The sequence below is a fragment of the Lepisma saccharinum genome, chromosome 26, assembly GCF_977018435.1.
Source record: "Lepisma saccharinum chromosome 26, izLepSacc3.1, whole genome shotgun sequence".
Taxonomy (NCBI): Eukaryota; Metazoa; Arthropoda; class Insecta; order Zygentoma; family Lepismatidae; genus Lepisma; species Lepisma saccharinum.
In genome coordinates, this window is record NC_139254.1 from 21664853 (window position 1) to 21689838 (window position 24986).

Sequence of the window (24986 nt, forward strand, 5' to 3'; positions counted from 1 at the left end):
TGGCTAGGCATCACAGACTATTGACTAAGTGATCACGCAACGAGCAATTCTACATAATAAGCATTACGTACGCACAAATGTGGTACATTAAGAGTTTTATCGCTTAACGACACGAACTTTTGTGATTTCTAGTCTTATAATAGTACATATTATACCGAAAGTATAGTCAGGTTATTAACAACTAACAAATTTTTCATACAGTATTAATCAAGGACCTCAGGTGAAACAATGCCTGCTCTAATAAAGGCAGGAAATGTTCATTATAGTATTACTGTTGTTATTATAGATCAGGTGAGACATCAGAAGAGGATGGTGGAAGCAAGCGATCACTACCATCAGAGTATTTAGCAGGCAGCCAAAATAACTTGGAAGGTAAGATTCACAAATTTGCATTTTCACAATTTTCTTGCTAGAAAATGCACACTGGGTCTCTGATACACCAAAATATAATCAATTGCATTAAGAATTAGATTAAAAGTAACATTATTAAGTATACAATAGAAACAATTAATTATCCCTGCTGAAAATTCTGTCTCCTTTTTTTCAGTAGATCAATAGGTGTGTTGAAACATCTACTGTGTTCAGATTTTCAAACAGATGTAAATAAAAAAAAAATTAATAAGGAGGAATGAAAAGTTATATTTACAGCCACCATCTTAAGCTATACACATTACATGCATATTAAATAGAATACCGAAGAAAATATTTCTACTTGTAGTTTCTCTACTGTTCTGTTTTCAGTAGATCAATAGGTGTTTTCAAACATCTACTGTGTTCAGATTTTACAAATAGTTAATCAGGAGAAATGAAAAGTTATATTTACAGCCAATATGCATACAATATTACATATAATACTGAAGAGAATATTTCACTTGAAGTTCCTCTACTGTACACAGGCTCGTAGCTAGGCAGGAGCCAGGGGGGGCTGAGACCCCTCCCCCCTGAACTACCGTCAGCCCCCCTCCCACCCCCCTGGCACTGAGGTCAGCCCCCTTGACATTAGGTAAAACTATTTTGTGTAATTTGTTTGCAGTGAAAAGTGAAAATGTAGACAGCAGAAATTATTTTGCTCACAACTTTGGCGAAGGATAAATTCAGGGAGCATGAACAGCAGCTATTACATTCGTTCATCTTATTTATAAGAAGTCTTAAGTAGCAGCAAGTATTTAGGAGATTTCTCTTCTCTAGACTTCAGAAAGTTTCTTCACAGGTGAGCTTCTTTATCTGTACCTTCATTGCCCCTGTTGCGATCTCCCATTCATACAGAAATCTGTGACTTTGAATACAAATTCCCCCCACCTCTACATCAAAGTTTAACAACTCCTAAGTTTTGGGAACGAAGGGAAGTTTTATTGTTTCTGCCGGGAAGTGGAATGTACGGTAGGCACTCTGATTGAATATTGTCCATCTTTACTTGTGTAATATAAATATCTGTATCATCAAATGTAGTATGGGGTGTGTAGTAAGGGATGATTTCAGTAGCAGCCAATTAACACTTCAAGTGATAAAGATATAGAAAAATGTAGTAATTGTGTGATATTTCTAAACTTTATGTAACTTAATGACCCCCTTCCCCCCACATATAATCTATCTTCATTTAACACTGTTAAACTTTTGAAAAATGGACTTGATTTACAAAGCCCCCCCCCCCCCCCCCCCCCCCCCCGGAGATCAATTCTGGCTACGGGCCTGACTGTACATGTACATTAGACCTGCTGAATGTGTTGTATGAAACCATTGAGTTTCAGTAGATTTCCGAGAACCACAGTAGAGTAGAATTGATAATAGTAGATTCTGTCTACTGTAAATGGTAGACATTTTCAGCAGGGATGTGTACTGACAAATGCAATGTAACTTGTTATTTTAGTACTATTTTTTTTCCGTAAGAATCGTACAAGGACTGTTCCTTTTTTGGAGGGAGAGGGGGTTGGTCCCTCCCCACAATAATCCTGGTACTGCATAGTAACGCATTCTAAATTACTGTATTACTGTATAGAACAGGGAAGAAAAATATAAAATGCTAATTTTCGTACCTTTTGTCCTCATGACTTTTGCTGCAGCTAGGAAACAAAGGATTTTTTTTTTTTGCAAAAAGTGCATGCATTTGAGAGAAAATGACTATCCTTTCTGGAATCAGGGGTGTTTATTCATAGATACTATAAACAAGTGCAAATTAGTGGAGTAACGTTTGTCCCAAGCAGAAAGGGAAACATTTTCTGACCTCATGTGCAGAAATCTTCAGTTACAACTCTACATATTAAGAGAAGCAGGTTTGATTCAGGAATTTTGGGGTAAAGTTGCTGCATAAAATGGTTCTGTGTTTCACCAAGCCTCTCGTCAATGGTTACTGGGGTTGAACCTGAACTCATCCACAGTTGGGAATATGTAGAGCAGTACCTTCACACTTATGTGCCTTCAAGTCACAGGAGAAACTTGTAGTTTTTTTGTTAAAAGTTTTTTAGCTACAGTCATCAGAAGAAAGTACAATAGATATCCAACTTTAAATGAATGCAGTTGATATTCATCTGACTGCCAAGGCAGAAGTTATCATCATATTTTTCTTTCAGCTTCACATGCGAAACGAAGAACAGGTCTAGGACTAGTAGTTCAACAATACCTAGCACTGCTACTTAAAAGAATCAAGTATACGTACAGAAGGTGGATCATCTTCATTCCCCAGGTACGTCTATTAGATTAAGTCCTTACTTGACATAAGAAACTGCCCTTAGCCTTGTGCTGGTTTAAAACAGCACATTGATTATTTTAAAGCAGGTAATGCTTCACAAACTTATTTGCTTTGTCAAACTCAGTGGAGTTCAAAAACAAAAATACTGTCATTGCATATTACATAGTTTGTTGAATCAGTTCTGAGATGGTTAATGGATGATATTCAACTTGGTGTCATAACTCAGTGCACTTTGGTAAGAAAGTTGGGCAAACAGATTCGCATGTGTTAAGGAAAGCATATGAGAACTCTTTTTACAATGAGAAATTTTCAAACTTTTGTATGTACACATTCCTCATATGATCATGGTAATCATACATTGATCCACTTTGGCAAAGATCATATGCACAATTCTTACCCAGCATGTTTTCAGGGCAGCATTTGATCTGATCATCTGAAATATGGCGGTGAAATGTGATTTCATGCAATGAATTGTGGCAGAAGTCGTTTGCTGAATTATTGTTGACAAAACATGATCGTACAGTTACCAGGTTGGAAGTTTTTTATGTCATTTATCACTAGATGCTACTAGATGGTTTACTTTCTTGAATTTTGGTTTCCAAATTCATTGTCATTTAATTGTTTTTTGAGGGATGGGGTGCTCTGATTGTGGAAATCAAAAGTTTGTGGAATGTTACCTGTTATAAAATGACAAATGTGCCACTTATAAATTTGTAAGTTCCTATTGTCTGAGAAGTTGTGATCTAACCACAATTTGATCTTGAATTTGAATTTGAATTTGAATTTAAAATTTTGGGTGCGTCAGCACTAAGGCTATTTTGCACCCATCATATTATATGGGGTCCAGCCCCTTATCATTACACATAACAACTCTAACATTGCATAAATAAAATAATATAATATTAAAATCTTCTAACTTTCATTAAAAGCTGAGGCTGTAAAGGAGCACTCAGCACGAATAAGGACAAAACACAGAACAACACAAACAAAATCATACTGGCTATGGGACCAGTCGACAGAGCCTCGTTAGTCTGAATTCCAGGGTGTACTATGTGGAAGTGAGGTTGACTAATTGGGTGCACTACGTGGAAGGAGCACCCCTTACACCCCACAATTTGATCTTGATTTGATCAACTGAACTGCTAAGCAGACTTCTTCCTTGACAATTTCCATATCTGCTCTGAGTATGGTATATTATTTTCTTGTTGCAGTTGGCTACATGTAGGCATGAGATTGTATTAAAGCCATGAACTAATATATCAATGTTGTTATGAATCTTGAGTATATCATGTAGCAAGCATACCACTTGTAATGAAGTAATTTGGGGATGAGGATGCAGATTTATAATTACAGTAAATAGAAATATGCATATTAGTGTTTGCAGCAACAAAGCAAGGTGAGTAACTTTTTTTGCCATTTACAAGTTTTGATCTGAGCATGGATAATTAGAAACAGTACCTGGAATTACCTTACTATTTTGTACAGAAAGGAGATGTATTACATAGGAATCCTAGTAAAAAATACAGGCTTGACTGGGACTTGAGAGATCTGAGTTCAAGTCCCAGTCGAGCTTGCATTTCTCATCAAAATGTCTAAGCTGTACCTGAAATGTTTTTATTATTTCCAAAAAGCAACTGAAGTTATGGAAGATTGATCACAAAACTTTGAATGTAAATGGTATACCTATAATTTTTATTGGATGTGGGATTCATACGAAATTTAAGAAAGAGTGACTTACTTGCAGCTTATTTTCAAATGTTAAAATTACAATGATGTACAAGTAACTTGAAAGTTTGTTACTAGGGCTGAGCCGATACCAATGCTGATGTATCAGTATTGGCCAATACTACTTGTATTGGAAAGTATTGGTTGGAATTTATTTACCAATACTGGCGAATACTTTCCCAGCATTTTGGGTTTTCATAGTCTCTGCAAAAATGCTGTGGAAATTATGCAAAATTTGAGGTTTCCTTTTATTTTGCAGCAGTTTGTTTTGTGTGCAAAAACAGAATTTTGTGATAATGTAACATGTAATTTAATACCCTGATCTAATTCTAGAATATTCTAAAGCAAAAATTTGGTAAATTGATGCATATAATTAGAGTGAATTACCTACACACTAATATTAATAAATATTTTGAAAACTCTTAATATTACAATTTTCAAGTTTCGGTATCAGAATTATGTGGGAGTATCGGTATTGGTTCAAAGTGGTATCGGCTCAGCCCTATCTGTTACATTTATGTATGAAACACTCCTTAGTTGAGAATGCATGGAACCCAACCTCTACAATTGTGGTTGTTGCTTCACAGAACCAAAAAAGGTTTATAGAAAAGTAGATTTGGTTCCAATGAGCTTTAGCCCATTATGAATTATGGTTTTGAGAATCCTAATCAAACATATAAGATAATATGTGCTTTATTCTGAGTACAGTGGCGGCGATTGAGGGGGGGGGGTGGTTTCCCCCCCTTACTTTTTGCCACTATTGCTCCAGCACTATCTACCAAAGGAAAGTAAACTGATCTTGCCCCCCCCCCCCCAGTTGTGGCAACTTGCCCCCCCCCCCCTTAGTTTTGGGATTCAATCTCCACCACTGCCTGAGTGGTATGGTAATGGTAACTGATATACTCTAGATTTGTAAGAACATTGATATAGTATGCAACAAAATAAATAACTGCAATAAATCATGGGCATTTTATCTAGAACATTATTCTTCAATGCTAAAAACCACTCTGGCTGTAGTTGCAATTTTTTCACAGTGTATACTTACTTATTCCGAACTTATTTTGGAGTGGGTGGGGGAGGTTTTCAAATCCATCAACCAGTTTTTATAATCTCCCCATATATATATTTTATTGTCATATTTATTACATACATAATAAATATATAGTTATTGAATATCCACAGTCGCAAAGCCTCATAAAAGGTAAAAGGATGCCCAGAGACCTTTATAATTCCATTAAAAGGCGCTTAATACAGGATAATTGGAATATTATGTCTTGCTATAATTACCGCAAATTTCTATCCCTGTCTGGTACTCGATCTTCACATGCAGTGAGGTATGATGGTATTGAGGCATTCCTTTAATGATTAGTAACATAACTGAAAATGAGCTACTCTTAAAAGTGGTAAAGTACACATGGTAACGTATTGAGAATATCCAAGTTTCTGAATCTTTCTGATCAATGTGTTGCAAAGAAAGTTTCCAGTGTTCTCATTTAGCATTTCATCATTTTATAAATGGTAGTATAATTTTAACAAAAACGTCGCATACTAAAGACGAATTTCATGAATGAAAGAGTTAAAGAAATAATTTACTGGTAGATTTAGTTTATTTTAGTTCACTTTTCTCTCATTTTTGGCTAATCGTGAAGACAGTCAATGAGATTGAGGCAATATGGTATCGTTTATTTTGTAGCCGCTATATTTTTCATATTTTAACATAACATTTCTGCTTCTAAAATGGCGTACAAAAATATTATTTCACCTTTTACTGGTATTTTCAAATCTCAGACTGCTATTCAGAAATTGATATTATGAAATGAAACTCTCAGTAATTTTATAGCATTTGCTAGGCTAAAGTTTTGCAATGAAGAAACTTTCAAATATAGTGGATGGTTGGAGAGGGGCGAGGTGTCAAATATGTGGCAAGTCCCCTCGCCATCCCAAGTGCTTTAAAATTAGATATTTTAATCTGTATAATTATCTTAGCAGCTAGGTACCAGGTATTGCAATTGAATGAAATCAGTCTGAATTTTACAATGTCTTCTCAAATGTTTCAGATTTGAGAGAAGAACCTCCTAAGACTGAAGGCGTGAGGGGTGATCACTCCCCCCCCCCCCCCCCCCCCGAGAGGTCTGAAATATCAATCATGCATCATACCTCGACCTTGCCACCTAAAACTAAACAATTACTCCTCACAACATAAAAATAAATCACCCGTTAACTTAAGAATAAATGTTGTTACTTCTCTCTGAGGTCTAGAACTAAGCCATCAGCCCTGAACATGATGTTTAAAACAACAGTAAACTATTCCTTTAAATAATCTAAATGGCCAATAAATAAAAGTTCCTCCCTTCCCCCGAGAGGTGGTTCATACACTCAGAAGCTTGCAGCATTAAAACCCGAAAGGGCAGAGAACTGATGGTGTGTCAAGACACTTGCCTCTCTCTAGTCTTGTCTTTTTCTGCCCTTTCACACAGAAAATATAAATTAGTAAAGAAGACGTAAAGAGAGAAGTAAACTTATCAGTCTTTTGATTCTATATCAAGCAACTAAGTGCAGTGCAGTGATCTTCCGACGCGACCTTGCAGTTGGTGTATTTTCTGCAAATGATTTACACATATATATGCACAGTTGTATCACTTAATGTGGAAGAAAATCCAAACTCATCACTACAATTTCCAGAGTAAATCACGAAACATGCCTTCTGCAGTTATTCTTCTATGAACAATAACTGTGTTGTCTGACCAAGTCTAAATTTGGAAAGGAAAGAGGAGATTAGCTGAGACTTGAATTTCCAAGAATTTACAAGGTGCACCTTTTCTCATGGCCGATGACCTTTTGACAGCAAGGGGTCCTTAAAGAAGCTCGTGTTCGGAAAGTGTCCTCTGCCCCCTCCCCTAGTGTATTGAAATAGATATTACCTAATTTATTAGGGCGTGACCGGAGGATAGCAGGTGTGTGTGCGTGGGGGGGTTAGCAAAAAGACAATCTTGCCTCCTCCCGTGTGGTTTCTTCACATCAGGCAATACTGAAAGCAATTGTGGGTAGTGGCAGAATAATCAAGGGAGCAACGTTTGATTCCTGCCCATTTAGATTTATTAAAAGTTTACTCTTTGTTTTAAAAGTGTTGTTCAGAGCTGATTGTTTAGTTTTAGTCCTCAGAGAGAGGTAACACCATTTATTCTTATGTTCACGTTTGAGTACTTGTTACCCATGCATATAGCACCATACCATGAAGGCACATTTAGGAAGATGTGATGGTAGGGCCCACACATTCTCGATCTTGGATATTTTAGAGCTGATGTGATCAGCACCATGCTCCAGCCACATTTACCCCCAATCTGGGTTGCCCTCAGATATCCATTCATTTCAAGCTGGGTGAGCCACGGAGAAGATTTAAGCTTGACGTGCACTGTGATCCCGGAAATGCAGCAACAGAACGGAACAGTTTCACTTCCATTGTCTTTTTGGGCCACAACCTTCAAGGTAACCTGCAGACTTCTAGCTGGAAATTCCATGCTTCGGTTTCACATGTTCCACTGTAGTAAGCGTGATTTCAATAGAAGTAGACGATAGAAGTTCTGTTGCTGGATTTTTCTGCTGCTCATATGGCATGGACTTCCTGGGCACTCCGGCCATCTTTGCCAACTGATAACAGTGCCATGTCATGGAAGAAATCGGAAGTTACGATAGGGCTGTTCCAAGAAAAGCCTACTGCATCGCTTGTATATCTTGCTTTTGTAATAACTCTTATAACAAGCTAGAAAAAAAATAGGTGCAAAGACTTTTCGATTTGCCCTCGTATGTCCGTAATTGCCATAAAAGATTCATATGAGAAGACATTTCTAATCTCAAAGTGCTTATTTTAATTATATCATTTTGGCTACAGTACACTATGTTATTGTAGTTTATTTTCTTGATTGTGTAAATTGTCAGTGCATGTATATACTGCTAATAACTTTAATAATAATGCTAAAAACACTACAAATGAACAACTTAGAAGTAAATGCTTTTGAGAACATACTACTTACATTGAGCAATAGGGAAAGCAACAATCCTCTCATTTTTTTGTTCTATAAGTGTTTAACACTGATATTCAAAGACCTCAATTGTCATGCTTAAAGATAGAGTCTTTATAGTTCACTGCCAATTGTTGCGAGAAAGAGGAGCATTGTTGAGGCTTTCGCATGGAGCTTACTTGATTTTTTGAAATCTCATGTCATGTTAATTAAAACTTTTACATTGGTTAGTCAAAATGATAGCAATGAAATGCATGTATCCATTCCCTCTCCCCACTTCTCAACATTATGTTCTCGAAAGTAGCAGAGTAAGGTTAGGCAGAGGGTATACAGTGGTATAGCACTATACCCTCGACTACAGCCCTGATTTAATTGTTACTTTTAAGGGAAAAGATCAGGTTATTAATACTTTTATCATTTCTCTCAATAGGCATTAATACCAATTGTAATAATGATTGTGGCAATATACACATCAACTGTGGTGACGGAACAACCAGAGGCTGCACCTCCGCTGAAACTTATGCTTGACATATATGGTCACACAAATGTTCTGTACGAAGCTGTAGATAAGAATCAAGGAAGTTGCTATGAGTCTGTGCTGATGCAGAACAGGGATGTGACTATTATTAACTCAAATAATGTCAGTGCTGAACTAATCGAAAGAGGCAAAGCAGATTTGGCAGCTTACCGTCGACAGTACATTGCTGCTGCTAGCTTGGAAGGAGTTGAGGCAACTGCTCTGTTCTCAACAGTTGCCCTGCATAGCTCTCCTATTTCTCTCAATCTAGTAACCAATTCACTGCTGCAATGTGGTAACAAGTCATACGGACAGATTTCTGTGACAAATCATCCTTTACCAGTGGATGCCCGTGTAAGTATACTGATAATTAATTTTCTTCTATTGTTTAAATTGTATTACTTTACTATCATTTATTTCACACTTTTTTACATTGTTAACATACAATTCTGGAATGCGGAACATTTCTTTAAGTGAAATAATGAATTTCTAATGAAAATAATGTCTATTTCTTACATTTACGAGTACTTACTGTTACTCGTTATTTTGATTCTGTAACACACATTATGGCGATAGCGTACTGGTTCATCACACGTTGTGAGAGTGTTTTGTCAATTTATGCAATGTTGTAACCATGTTCATCAGAAAATATGTACTTTCGTGCCCGGATTTGAAATGATGCTAATATGTCGCTAACCATTGATGTTAGCCTCATAAACCATTGAAGTTAGCCCCACAAATCATTCACGTTAGCCTCACAAATCATTTTCAGTAAGGTTAGGTTAGGTTATTTTTGGCAAGCATAGTTAAAAAAAATAATTAAAAAATTAAAAATAATTGACACGTAATGTTATAGTGAAAACACCGTGAGTTTGAAACACTGACTACAGGGTTTATGTCATCTAACACATGGAACATTGTGCTCTCAGTCAGAAAGCAAATGGCGGCAGCAGAAACAGTGTGTCGGACAGAGATTTTTGCAGAAAACAACATACATTCGCATTAAAATGGATCAAAACCACATTCACGAACTTCCACAATGCTACAGAAAATGATTTGCGTAAGTACTTTCTCCTGTAAAAAGTAAGAAATGAGTCACCCCTATAGTAAAGTGTTACCATTTAAATATTTCCTCTGGTTTGCATTTGTTATTTGTATTATGCAGGCATACATTATAAACTTTGTGTAGCTTAAATTGGTGATATTTACTTTTTCTTGGGTGGGGAGAGGCACCTCATTTCAGCCAGCACCAACTAGGTGCATTGTTAGTTTTAGGTGTCGTCTTCAGGGGGTGATCACTACAGGAGTGTATCATCAGAGAGTAATCACCACGTTAATTGATGATTCATTTTTTTATATCTTTTGAGAGTAATGGCTTAATTTTTAGGTTTTCAAGCTGACCATCCCATTTAAAAAAAAAATATTTGATAATTGATTGTTAGTTTTAGACTTCTTGACAGTGATAACTTAATTTTAAATCTCAAAGGAAGCGATCACCCATTTTAACTTCAAGGGAGGAGATGGTCACCATTCATCCTTATGCTAATTAATAACTTATTTTTACTGTGAGACATATTTGGGTGATCACTGAATCTTAGATGCCAAAGTGGCTGACAGTTTCCATTTGCTCTTATGGAAATAGATGATTAATTTCTAGTTCTAGACATCTTGCATTCAGAGGTGAGGAGTGGCATACCTATTCCTTAAACCACCCATTGCTTAAATGTAGAAAGCAGTTCAAAAATAATGACTCCACTTTACATGTTTGTTATCAAGCATATTACAAAATTATACAATAAAACATATTTTTAAAGTGACAATTCTTGAAAACACTAAGTTGCTGACCAAGGCAGTTTATTAAGATTTAAAACACTTTACATGTAACGTTTCAACCCTGTATTTCAGTTTAGTTCTTACTCTGAAGAAGACCCTGATACAGGGTTGAAATGTTACCTGTAAAGTGTTTTTAAATTTTAGTAAACTGCCTTGGTCAGCAGCTTAGTGTTTTTAATATGGAAACGTGGCTTAAGTATAATATTACCCTTAATAATTCTTGCTTAATAGACCAAAATATTATTGAAATAGGCTTTTTATTATGTCTCTAAGTTTGTATGAATAACTTACAAATGCTCTGTGTGTGAGCTTTGTTACATGACAGATATCAATACACTAATCAGTTTCATTCCAATACACTGGACTATGTCTTCGTCAACACTCGACAGGTTTTAGATCATTTACACTTATAGGAAGTGGAGGAACAAAAACTGTCTTTGATAACCACAAGATAAGTTACAAAGTGCTATATATGGACTTTTTGGTGGCCAATGTGTGAGTGTCATGTTCTGGTTTCCTCAAAGACCGATCCAATGTTCAGGCAGATTTTGTTTCAGTTAATTTCGAATGTCCCTGTGCTGATGCACAAGCTCCATTTTGGATTAAATTAAAGTTTGCACTGTCTTCTTGGAGTTGAGAGGCAGCCACTCACTAAGTATGTTGACATAAATGTTTCCAGTTACTGTGTTTTATGTAAAAATGCTCATACTTCTTTGTACAGAAGACATCATAGAACACATTAACTTTCAGTGAATCTCACACAAGCTCAACTGTTTCTGTGTGGTTTTCTGTTTTCCATATATACATATGTTGTGCATGTTGACTTTCCTACTAATGTGGAAGGTAGACTCGTCCCCAAAAATTAGTCAGGTGAAGATAGCATCATCATATTTACTTTGCTCGTGCATGCCCGTGCAGAAAGAATGACACATGATTATTTTGTTTTTACTTAAACTTTACATGAACTGTGCAATTTATAAGGAACACTTTTCAAATGTTTTCACAAAATTTTGTGCATGTCTGTGTGTAATCTATAATTCTAAACTTCCAGCTATTGTCAATTTCTTATGGCTGCATGTGTATGTTTTACAAATACAATCCACTTGTTCCTTATTAGAGTGCTGTATCGAGGCTTTTTTGCTCGATCATCTAATAGTTCCCAAGGATGATGCTAGATGGCTTACGGCATCGACTGTTTCTTTGCTCGAGCGAATAACGCTCAAACATTCAAATGCTGGGTACATGCTGGAAGCCCAGTAGTTCACGCACAACCGTAATTTGTCTGGCCTTCGACTATACTTCGTGAAGTGAAAGATGCAGAGAAATTGAAACTAAAGTAAACATAGTCATCATCTCCCTGTTCAAATGTAATTTAGTTTATCTTACCAATACACAGCAATATATGAAAATGAATAGATGATTATGGGCTGAAACTACCAGCACAAATTTTACACATATATTTGTAGGATTATTGTCACATTGAAATGATATTTGATGTTGTATATTTTCCAGCAAATCTCGGTCGAGCGTGGGAGATTCGATCGAGTTTGAGCAAGCGAAAGTTGTCCGATGCAGTGCTCTAATACTTTTGGTCTCCCAGATCTTGCATTAAGAACCAGTGTTCTGAAATGTATAGCTCTAATCATAGATGGACTGTCTTATTGGTGGAAGTTTAGCATATAGTGTTTTAAAATACCACTGTACTGTACTCTATCCCGGAAATCTCTGGATCAAGGTCATGCGTAACAGTAGAGAAGGGAAGCAAGTTAGTGGGAGGAGCGAAGCAGTACACTCTGCTGCAAAGGCTGACAACTGCAGTATCTTTCTCCGGTCACGCAACCGTCCCCTCACATGTGTTCATTGGTCGAGCCCTCTCGAGTCACTACTTGCACAGAGGCTTGCTTTCGTTCACTTGCTCTAGAGATTCCCTGGACAGAGTATAGAGTAGTACAGTAAATTTGTGTGTGTGTGTGTGTGTGTGTGTGTGTGTGTATCTTGGTAATGTAAGTTTGAAAAGGTGTGATGAACTAGTAAGAAATGTTAATAGTAGAAGAATAAAGATCACTATAAAAATGAGATTTATTGTATTATTTTGTAATGTACAATAGTGATTATGCAAACTTTTAAGAAGAACACTATTATATATAATTTACTATTGAATTTTTTCCTTCATGTTGTCTTTTAAATGTTCCTTTTAATAATTTTAACTATTCTTCTTTAATGTCAACATTACTTATTGCATTTGCTAGACCAATTCTAGAATTCAGTACTGTAACATGGAATTTTCCTGTGGTTGTCTTCGAAGTGTTTTAATTGAGAAAATACAAAAGAGATTATTAAGTTCTTTAGATTCTTTTATATCTATGGAAATCTGAAAAAAACTAGAACTTGAACCACTTTCCTTAAGAAGAAGCAAAAATTACCATCTCTTTACTTAAACAGGGTAAAATACGTATAAATAAATAAAATAAAAAAAAATATTTAGACATTATTTGGCCATATTTTCTGATTTATAATATTCTCTTCCAGTGGCGATATGAATATGATGATATCATATATTCTGTATCTATTGGATTTATATGGATGTTCCTTCCACCCGTGGGACTCTTGATGCTTGTCACGTGCTTCATTATCTTCCCGTTAGTAGAACGAGTGAGCAAAGTTAAGCAGTTGCAACTGATGACAGGGACGAGCCCCTTACTCTACTGGGTCTCGTGCTTTACTTGGGACTATGCTTGCTATTTAGTCATCTGTATCCTAATCGTGGCGTTTGTGCCTGTTGCTGATGGGATAGGAACATTCAGCTATGCAAATGAACTAGGTAAGTCTCACGATAAGTATGGATGTGTTGCCATCAGATGGGTGAAAGTGGGCTCAAGCCCATGTGAAATTGCCTTCCTCCATCTTTAACCATTTTTAGCTGGGCCTCAAAATACCAAGTCTTTCCAGGAGATGGAAGTTTTTTGCTCTTTTTCAGAAAATTGTAGAAAATATGTTATTATCTAACATTTTTTTCTGAAATCAACAACATGCAGTTTTTCCACGGATATATATTGTGTTACATTTTATGTAAATTTTAAAACATGTATTATTTTTTCCCATCAATTTTTGGAAAGAAGAAAAACAACAAAAAAAAAACATTGTAATAAAAGTTACTGAAAACATATTTTGAATAGGTAATATAGAATTAATTAATGAAAATAAATTAAAAACTTCCTATTAGATCAAAATCATCACTAACTGCAAAATCCAAAGCAGAACCCTCGTATCAAATTTCCACACTGCTCATATAGCTGCTCATATAGCCTGATCACCTTTTTGTAGCCCTTTATTCATTCATAATAGAATTTTATGGTCAACGATGGACTATGCTCATTGCCCATCTTCTTGGACAGCAATTGTATGAAGGGTTGTGCCCATTGGTCACCCAGAAAGGGTTGAAGCGACCAGAAATTTTGAAAGTCAAAGTGCGATACATAATGTATGCAGCCAGAATCATCATACATTGACATCATTATCATTATCATTATCATTATCATTCCTTTACAGCTGTACTATTTGTTATTTTGATACTGTATGGACTGGGCATGATTCCTCTCACATACATCTTCAGTTACTTCAGAAATACTGCAGCCGGAGGATTTGCTCTTATGACTATCATCAATCTAATATTGGGTGAGTGTGAACAATTTTCCATTGTTGAGTGTAATTGAATAGCAATAAATTTCAATAACATAGCATAGTTTCAGGGAGAGCGAGGGTGGGCAAGCATTGGGAAATCATTAGAGAATATGTTGATACATAATACCTGTCAAATTTATCTCATATTTAAAACCTGAAACATGATCTAGTTAATACTTCTGTGGCTAGAAGTAGTGTAATATCTGACTACAGCCAAACTGCACGTTTTCGGAGGTAGAGAGTACAAAATCATACAGGATAAAGCAAATATCTTAAAACAACCAAACGCACAAATAAAAACACCTTATTTGCATTACTTCCATATGGTATGAAAAAGAACTTCGATCCATGACAAGGCTTCCCTATCCTAGCGTTTGGGCAATGGATGTCCTATTTCGACAGTGTGATAATCAGTGTGCCAACTTCATATAAACATTAGGGGGGGGGGACAATATTTTTTTATGTATAATGCATACTTCTCGAGGAATTTGGGTGGGGGAGAAAGTGCCTTGCCCCTTAAATCGATAATTGTAAGTAAATGAATCTTTTCCTAAGAGGTTTAATGTGCTATGAACAAGATAAAAATTACTACATAGCTATCATGATCAAATTTTATTATTTTTTTGTTCTAAATTACTTTCCACAATATAGTATGTAATAGTATTTATTTTCCAAAGCGAGGCTATGCATATTTCTATTGAACCCTATCCAACATCTCTTTTCCTGCATTGACCAGATGAAGATTTACTTCAGTAAGTGATCGTTCTGTAATGGTGCCAATCTTTCGATATTCATTTTGCGCAAATTTCTTTATTTTTACCATGTTTCAGCGATATCTTGTGTGAAAATTCTAGTTTTTTATGCAGGAAAAGTTTTATGCTGAATGAAAAAAAACATGCACGTTCCTTGTATGTTTAAAAAATTTCCCAATAAGGTATTAATTAAATGCAAAGATTCATATGCACTTATCAATTTAAAAATCTCCGATGAGCCAAGTAAAAGGATCATTCATTAACCCCCATCCAGGAAGCAGCACTCTTTCCAGTTAAAAAGTCATAATATTAAAACTGCATATTCAAGATCATTAATTTGAATTATGCAGAAAACAACAACGAAAAAAATCTTCACTGCTTTGGTGTTTACATACTTTCTGTCGCCATCCTTGAATATATAGTGTACGTGCAGCATGAGTCTTGTATTGAAATTAAAAACAAAGCATTTATTTTTTTAAATGACGTTAATACTGGCAAATAAAGGAGGACATTTGAAACTTGTGCAAGTGTAAATGTCAAATTTTATCATAGCTTGCTTCCCGAATCTAAAATGCTAAAATTACATTAAAGTTGTCAAGTCCACTTTGTGCACAGTAAGGCTAATGGGGACTAGACCTACTACTATGTACCTCCACCGGGTATGATAAAATTACATTTCAAATATTTTTTTCTGCTAGGCGGCTTCCCTTCATGTACCATGAAGCCTTGCCTCTCTCCTAGGGACTGTGCTGGTTTCACAAATATAAACACTTCGTGTAGCCAAATAACTTACGTTGCCTCTTGCATTGGCAAAGAATTTCTTCGAAACGTTTCATAATTTTCACATGAATTAAACAGTACAGACTACTGTTATTTGCTACATTCACCTAACGAAGTAGAATGTGGAAAATTTCTTCATAACCTAAAAGGACAAGACAATATATCCACTATACAAAGTGTAGTACACAGTGAGCAGTAGAAATCATGGACAGGCAGATACAATGAAAGAGGGGCTTAAATGAGAGAGAAATACGCAGATTCTATCAAGACTGACATAGGAAAGATGGTAGTAGTGATAGAGGGGGAAAATCCCTGAGCAGCAACAGATCTTTGATGGTCAGGACCTGCCAAGCATTTTTTTCAATAGGTTGATGGCATCGAGTTCCTTTGCCACCTTTTTCTAGAGTGGAGTGGATAGAGAGAATACAGATGAAAAATTTGATTAGGAGAATTCATGGAAGTACGAGGCATATTTTTTAAGTAAGTACCATTTTGATATGTACAAAAAACAAGTAAACTTTTTGTAACAATTTTATTGTTACATGAAAGACCACATTTTATCTACTTTTCCACATAATTTCCACCAATATTAAGGCACTTATCATATCAAACAACAAGCTTGTGTATTCCGTCGTCATAGAAGTTTGCCACCTGAGTTGACAGCCACTGCAACATGGCCGTTTTGAGGCTATCGTCATCATCATGGAGCTGACCTCCGAGATGCTTCTTCAGTTGCAGAAACACATGGTAGTCACTGGGCGCTAGATCGGGGCTGTATGGAGGATGATCAAATTGTTTCCAGCCAAATGATGCGATGAGATCTTGACAAGAAAAGTCAAGGCAGTACCTAAACGTTTGCTTTTGTGCACCTCAGTTAACATTTTTGGTACCCATCGTGAGCACAATTTTCGATAGTTTAAGCATTCGGTAACAATTTCGTAGATAACACTTCTTGAAACTTCAGGGAACTCCTCTGATAATGAAGAAATCATGAAGCATCTGTTCTCTTTCACTTTTTCGTCGACTTTCTGCACCAAATCGACAGTGATCACTGAGTGTCGCCCACTCCGTTCCTCATCATGAACATTCTTTCGGCCATCTTTGAAAGCTCTTACCCATTTGCGTACCATTCCATCACTCATAATGTTTTGTTCGTACACTTCATTCACAAATCTGACGGTGAATTTCAACTGCTTTCACACCTTTAGCACTAAGAAAACGAATAACAGCGCATATTTCTCAATCGGCTGAGGCATTTTAAATATGCAAAAGCAAATGTTTACAAATGTATACACAATGGCGTCTGTGGCTTGCCAACAGATGTAGGTACACAGTGCGCATGCACGGGACACTGACCGCAGCGCTGCAGTGGTGGAATTTCAAAACAGTACTTACTTTAAAAATAACATAACCCACAGCGCTACAGCCCTTTGAAGGGCCTTGGCTTACCTACCGACTGCTGGTCTCCCTCCCACACTGTTCCTCCGTCACCTGTTATAGCGTGGAGGTCTTAGACCAGTATTGGGGTGACGGGTGATCAGCCCGACGAACCCCCAGCCGTTGTTGTAGGTCTTCTTGACCGGGTTACGCTCACTCACTCGGAGCTTCCCAATTTCCTCACGATGGTGGGTTGCCACCGGCCCTATACGTACTTTAAAAATACGCCTCATATTACGCGTGAATGCATATATATACTTTAAATCTGCCCACCCTAATATATCAATATATGGATCCTGCCCACCTGGTCAAAATTATCTGATGTTGCCCCTGCATAGTTTCAAATCTTAGAATATACATATTCCATTGCAACTGTAGCATTTTTCCAGGGCTTTGTTTAAATATTTCCATTCAAAGTGGTACAGATTACAGGAAAGCCTTGTTATTAGGAAGTTCAAGTGACCAAAATATGTTACTGTGACTAAAACAAAATTATTTGTGTGAAATATATACTTTGCGGTAGACATTAATTTTCAAAGGGGGGAGGGGTGGCATGGCCCCCCCCTTGCTTTCCCTGCTGGATGTCCATGATTGAACACATCTTTCAAGGGATCAGCAGCTTGTGGATGCTCAATTTTCGCTGGTTTCAATTTTCCCTTTAATTGCAACTTTATGTATATAATATACTTAAAATTACATGCACATTGAATAGTTGGTTCCTCCTCCTATTTTTGCCCAAGTTAACAATACATTAGTTACACTCATCTATTACAAGGTCATGCTTAATTTAAGATTTAGTGGGTGAAAATAGGAAACTAGTATCTTGTACCATTTTCAAACTGTATTAATAAAATCTGACAAGCATTTAAATATTTTAAAATTATTGTGTGCTGTAATTGTAACTTTGTTTCAGGAATTGTTTTAACATTGATTGCATATTTTCTGGAAGTCAGTAAAGAAGACACAACTTTGCAATTTGTATTTGAACTATTTCCACACTTCACACTATGCTACAGCCTTAAGACATTCTCCATTATTGCAACTGCCAATAATAGATGCAACATTATACCGCAGGAAGCCAAAGATCAGCTGTGTAATGAAGATGCACCTGATGCTATTATTCCCTGCTGTGGTGAGTAAATTAATTACTTAATGTTAAACTATTTGGTAGTAGTGTCTTAAGTAAATTTTAAGTGTATTGTAACTACACTACTACATAATCAGTGACATTAAGAATATTTTTTAATATTTTTAATTATTTTTTAAGTCCACTTTATGATCATGATAGGCTAATTGGAACTGGACCTACAGTTTAAATTTTAATCCAAACCACTGTGCAATATGCCTCAAAGGGAATCAAACAAGATGCCTTAAGATAATGTGTTTTTGTTTTCTTCGTTTATTCACTTTACTCCTCATACCTGATTATCCAATTTACCCCAATTTACGGAATTATAATAACCTCATACAAAATTTACCATACTAATGGAAGGAATTATAACCTCATACAAAATTTACCATACTAATGGAAGGAATTATAATAACCTCATACAAAATTAACCATCTATTCCAGCTTTGGACCGTAATTTTTCAAAATAATACTCTAATCTCTAAATCACAGAAGTAAGCATGGCTCCTGTTTACACTATACCTAGGTATTGTTTATATGAAACAGTGCCAGTGTAGCTTAGAACTGATTCTCGTTAAGGTGAGGTACCCAACTAATAATCACCAGTCCCAACTGCAACTTTTGGATCGGCTACTGTCATGTGCTTCCATTAGGTTTTGCCACATGCTGTGTATCTAACTCTTGTTCCTTCCTGGAGGAGCGTCATTCAGCTCATGGAAACACAAAAGTAAACAATATCAGTTGATCACAATTGAAACAGGGCTTAGCTAATACCACTATGAACTGATACCCATGCCGATGCCAACCCAAGTAACCACCACCATTGGGCCAATGTCAGTTTTTACGTGGGAAAGGTTGGCTTTTCGTTGGTTGGCAAATTGACATTGGTCTTATGTTGGGCCAACGGTGGTTGCCAATGTTTGCCCAACCATGGAAACGTGAGTCAATATCAGTTTTATAAACAACTTTTTAAAGCTAAGACAACTTTCAGGAGAATGCTGAAAATTCTAGTGTAAAATAAGTGCCATGTAACAGCGTTTCTTTTCGAATATTTCAGTTACAGCACATACTGGGAATATAATATATTTTTAATGAAAGTAGAAGCTATTTTTAACTTGCAGTCATTCACCAGTCCTTTGTCAGCCGCCATGGATGAATGATGTGTTGGGAATCGCTTATTGTTTGTTTCTTTTGCTGTAGTAGAACAAGAATTCTTACAGTTATTATTGTGAAGGTGGTTAAACAATGTTATGTGCAAACTAAGTTCCATGAAAGGTGGAAAACAAAGTAAACTCTAGAAGGTTTCTGTGCTACCACTTGAAGGTAGGTTGCCTTGAAAACAATGATACCATGTGGCTGAGAAAGTGCTGTGTATTTCTTTTATTTTCATAAATAACTTGAACTATTGTTTACATTTGGCCTCACAACATATTATGTACTGTATATTTAAAAAAAACCTACCCATTCTTTAATTTTCAGTATGTTGGGCCAACGTAGTAAAACCATACGTTGGGCCAACGTTGTAAAACCATACGTTGGGACAACGTTGTAAAACCATTGTATTCGTATATTGTAATGTTTGACTGACATGTCCAATATCACACCATGAAAATGCAAATGTTATTCATGGATGAAATAAATATAAATCTACTTTGGCCCAACGTAAAGACCACACGTTGGCCCAACGTTGGAACAGTGGCCAAAATTACCATTGGCCATTGGTATAGTTTTCGTATTGCCAACCGTTGGCCAACTATTTTCAGTATGGTTGGCCCAACCACTTTTGGTTACTTGGGAATACTCTTATCAGGTATCACTGATACCAATGCTTGAAAACTGTAACAAATAAAAGTTATTCAAATTACTGATTAATATTGATTTGTACATAGTCCACTCGAGTTACATACATCAATTTACCAAGAGTTTTGTTCTTAAATATTAAAAAATTACATCAGAATATTGAAATGCATTTTATGCAATCACAAAATTCATATTTTGTACAATACTGGTGAACAATAAATGCGGACTTTGAATTTTACACAATTTTCAGGATAATTTTGTGCTGTTGCCATCATTGATCAACTATGCGTGTACTGTTATTAACTGAATAATATCTTTCGGAATTCGAGGAAGTCGAAGCCAATCTTCTATGGGCTAATTGCATACCTAAATTACCTGAATATTTGTATGAAGGGAAATGCAGCAAGCCACTTTTATCACACTCCTTTACAACTGTTATTTCTGTCATTATGGCAATGACAAAGTTGCCAAGCACATTAACGTAATATGACTTATCATAAAGAGAAAACAAACGTTATTAAACATCAACTTTAACATTAACATTTGAAGGTTAAAACACATAATCATTATAAGTTATATTTAAAAATAAACATAAGAAAAAAAATGAAATTGTGCTGTGCAGAGAACAGTCACAATTTACTCTCTGATGGTGGGATGTGGCATTTTTACAAATTCCGTGAATGACTAAAATGCCAGAAAAGTATTGGTTGGTATCCAGGGGCGGCGATTAGGGAGGGCGAGGGAGGGACAGTTGCCCCCACTTTTTGCCACTTTTGTCCCCTGTACTATGCTAAACTTTATCTAAAAAGGAAAATATACTGTCTTTGCTCCCCCTCAGTTTTGGCACCTTGCCCCCCTGTTTTGGAACCCAATCACTGCCACTGTTGGTATCAGTAAATAAATTCCAACTGATATTTTCTGATACCAATACATCAACATCACTGTCACTTCAGTCCTAAATTGAACCCAACCCCAATTCATTGCTTTCCGGCCGCCAGTTCAAAGGGCAGGCAAAATAACAGTGTTGTATTTACATCATTTTCATTTTCTTCCTTTTTCCCTTTAACTGTGCAATGTCTATCCCACCCCGCACACGCCTTAGGACATTCTTAATGATATTCTTAATATACTAGCATTTCTTCAAAAAATTAGTATTTTTGAGTCAACAAGGGATAATGATAATATTTTTTAAAACGCTGGGATTTGAACATTGGACCCATGGAATCGTAGCATACTGTGCTAACCACTGTGCCATGGAGGTCGACAGAGTTGAGGACAAATCAAAGGGGAAAAAAACCTAAGTTCAGTTTACACCCGCAGTGTTAATTTTTTTTTACAAAAGGGGTGTAGGGGGGTGACCTTCCACATAGTACACCCAATTGTCAACCTAACTTCCACATAGTACACCCTGGACTACATTTTGCAGACAAACGAGGCTCTGGCGACTGGCCCTATGACCAGTATAATTCTGTGTGTTGTCCTGTTTTTTGTCCTTGTGTTTGCTGAGAGCCCGTTTACAGCCTCAAATTTTAACGGAAGTCAGAATATTGTAAGATTTTAGTTATGCAACATTAGAGTTGTTATTTGTAATGATAAGGGGCTGGGCCCTGCATAATGTGTCGGATTCAAAATAGCCTAAGTGCTGATGCACCCAAAATTTTAAAAAATGAAAATAATAAAAAAGATTTTTTTCTACAAAATATCTTTCCATATATATATACCAAATCCTTGTCATATTTTGGAAGTTGCCTGTAAGGATCATGATAATCATTTAACTTCACTGAGGTTGTGCAGTGGCGACGATTAGGGAGGGCAGTTTCCCCTCCCCCCCCTCACCACCACACACCCACTTTTCGCCACTCTTGCTCACGCACTATGCTAAACCTTATCTGTAAAGGGAAATATATTGTCTTTACCTCCCCAGTTTTGGCACCTTGATGAACAACTAAAATAAATAATTTTGTAACTGTAATGCTGTGGGCCAGCACTGCTGGCCTTGCTCTACTGGAGTACAAACGCACGATGAAACTAACATGCCATAATACAGTGTTCAATATTTTTTCTTTCATTCTCTCTGTAATACAAAGTTTGTACAAGGATTCACTACCTTCATTTCAGAGAATCTCTGCACGAAATACAACAACTGCCTGGAACCTAAACCGTACATGGTTTGGACTACTGAGGCGAACAACGGACTCCTGATAGAAGTTGTCTACTTTCTAGTTGATGCCTTGGTGTATGCTTTCATATTGTTCTTGATAGAGTATGGACTCTTTGGTAAGATATATGTTGCAATAAACATGAAACTTCGGGGAGAAAGAAAGGAATGGAGTGCTACAGACCAAGGTGATGTTGCAAGAGAAAGTAGCAGAGTTTTACAGCAAATTACATGTAAGTTTCTTTTTTACTTTTTCTCTCACTTTAACTAGTATTAAATACACTCTTTTGTTCCTTGCACTTTCAAACTGTAAGACATGTATGGGGCATTTCAGTGTTACGTGTATGACATTCACACATAAAATGTATTAAAATATTAATAATGAACTGATTTCATATAATTATGAGGTACTTTGAGGTGTCTGTTAACAAATGGAGAAAACTTGAGAATGATGATATAGCCTGAATTCATGAAAAGTACAGTTGGGAGCTGAGAAGATTGCCAGTGCGGGGTGAGGTTCGGGGGTGAACGGGGAGGTAGTGTGGGGAAGGAAGCTTCGACTTGGTGTTCAATTTTTCAGTGTTGCCAGACATGCAGAAGTCCCTGTAGGAAAGGGTGAGAAGGGTGAGAATCTGATAATGGAATCTGGACTTGCAGTGTGAGGTGCAGTCTGGCGTTCGCAAAAGTTCGGAACCATTCTTGAACCTCCACGGATGATGTCAGCCACGGGACATCTCAAAGACCAGCAACGGCATAAGAATTCACACTTCTTCCGTGTTTTCCGAAATGAATTTGTTTTAAAAATCGAATGAATGTTCTGGCGTGTGTGTATAAGTAAATGTATATGTATAGAGCAGACTATATCTAGTAAACTGGGTCGCTGAAGGTTAACTATCAATAGAATTAACATGCAACGAAAAGAGGGAAAGCCGACTCAGGGGTTTGAGCAAAGGTTTATTCAGATTTTTTTTTTATTTGAGGGGTGTAAGTTTGTGTTTATGTGTGTGAAAAGGTATACTTAGAGCCAAAATGACCATAAATTTGTAATTTTATAAAAATTGTGTGGGGTGTTAGCATGGACGTCCGCAGGATTCTTTCCAGGGAGGGACAAGCAAGGTATTTTTTTCCAGGGAGGGGCAAAGGACACATATTTTCATCTAAAATAGTGATGCCCCCTCAAAAAACACTGTTTCAGTCTGAAATTATCATGTTTCTTCAACGAATTTATAATAATTAACATAAATTACTGTGATTGAAATGAAATTATGTGTGACTTACATAATTTTTATGTACACATTCATTTTCCAGGGGGGGCCGTGGCCCCCTCTTGCCCCTCCCCCCTTGCGGACGTCCATGGGTGTTAGGGCGTAGTTGGTGGATAAATCAATGGGGCCGAGACATTACAACTTCATGTTCCATAATCCGAAAGTTGCAGAAAAGCGATGCTACATACCAAAATGTAAATACAAACGAGGGAGAAAATGTACTACCCTGCATAAGTTAAAATTAATTGATCCATGTTCAGGAAAGAAGCATTAACAAGACGCCAGGAAATACACAAAAAGCACGCACACACCCTTACTTTCTTAGTCACGTTGGAAGCAGATTGCTTTGATTTGTGAAGTTTTATTCCATTATTAGTATTGCTTTCACTTGTTACTATGTAATATGTTCCATTCATTTGCAATGCGTTTTCGTACCATGCCTTTTTTATTTATGTCGCTGCCACCCTGAAGGGAAGACGAGCTGGCTGCACACGGCGACAACAGGCAGGTCAGTTTCGCATTCCTCAGCCTTGCAGTCTTCTCAGCTCCCAACTGTATTAATGTAAAGGTGTTACTTGTGTGACTAATAATGTAGCAAAGTTTGACTTTATTTGTCTGTGGAACATATAGGCTACATACACATGCTAATCATCTTGGCTGGTGAAATATGCAAATTATATGCATTCACAATTATTTAAATCTTAATGCAATTAAAAACTATAATAGTTTCCAGATTCATTGAATCACTTCTCTTGCAATGTTCCATATTTTATATCTTTCAAAATTCAAAATATGCTCAAAAGGTTTTATTCAGTGTTTTCAATCTGGGGGTGAGTACCAATTTTTTTGTTATAAAGGTGTAAATTCAGGGGCAAGTAATAAGAATCAGAATAGGAATTGAAAAAATTGAGATGTGTAACCAAACTTTACTGGGTGTTTGTGTAAATCACTATTGGGAATTAGTAATGATATAGCAGTATGATAAGATACATACAATGAATTGATTTCATTTATGCATTGCATATATAAATAATACGTATTTTCACAATTGGCAAAGTTTGTTGTAAGTTCACTTTTTTTGCTACGATAAGCTAATTGAGCCTTACACAATGATTATTAAGTTATACATATTAGGGCAAGAAGTTATTTTGAATACAGCATACTCTCTCTCTCTCTCTCTCTCTCCCCTTCGCACACACACACA

General features: G+C 36.5%; 1 protein-coding gene across 1 annotated transcript in view; it reads left to right on the forward strand.

Moving 5' to 3' along the window:
* LOC145979580 (phospholipid-transporting ATPase ABCA3-like) overlaps window positions 1–24986 on the forward strand; it is a 209527-nt gene that overhangs the window by 154943 nt on the left and 29598 nt on the right. The window contains exons 15-21 of the mRNA XM_083112551.1: window positions 287–372; window positions 2568–2680; window positions 8861–9301; window positions 13310–13601; window positions 14330–14455; window positions 18344–18562; window positions 22478–22750. Coding sequence (XP_082968677.1) covers window positions 287–372; window positions 2568–2680; window positions 8861–9301; window positions 13310–13601; window positions 14330–14455; window positions 18344–18562; window positions 22478–22750 — 1550 coding nt within the window. The remainder of the gene's footprint in view (window positions 1–286; window positions 373–2567; window positions 2681–8860; window positions 9302–13309; window positions 13602–14329; window positions 14456–18343; window positions 18563–22477; window positions 22751–24986) is intronic.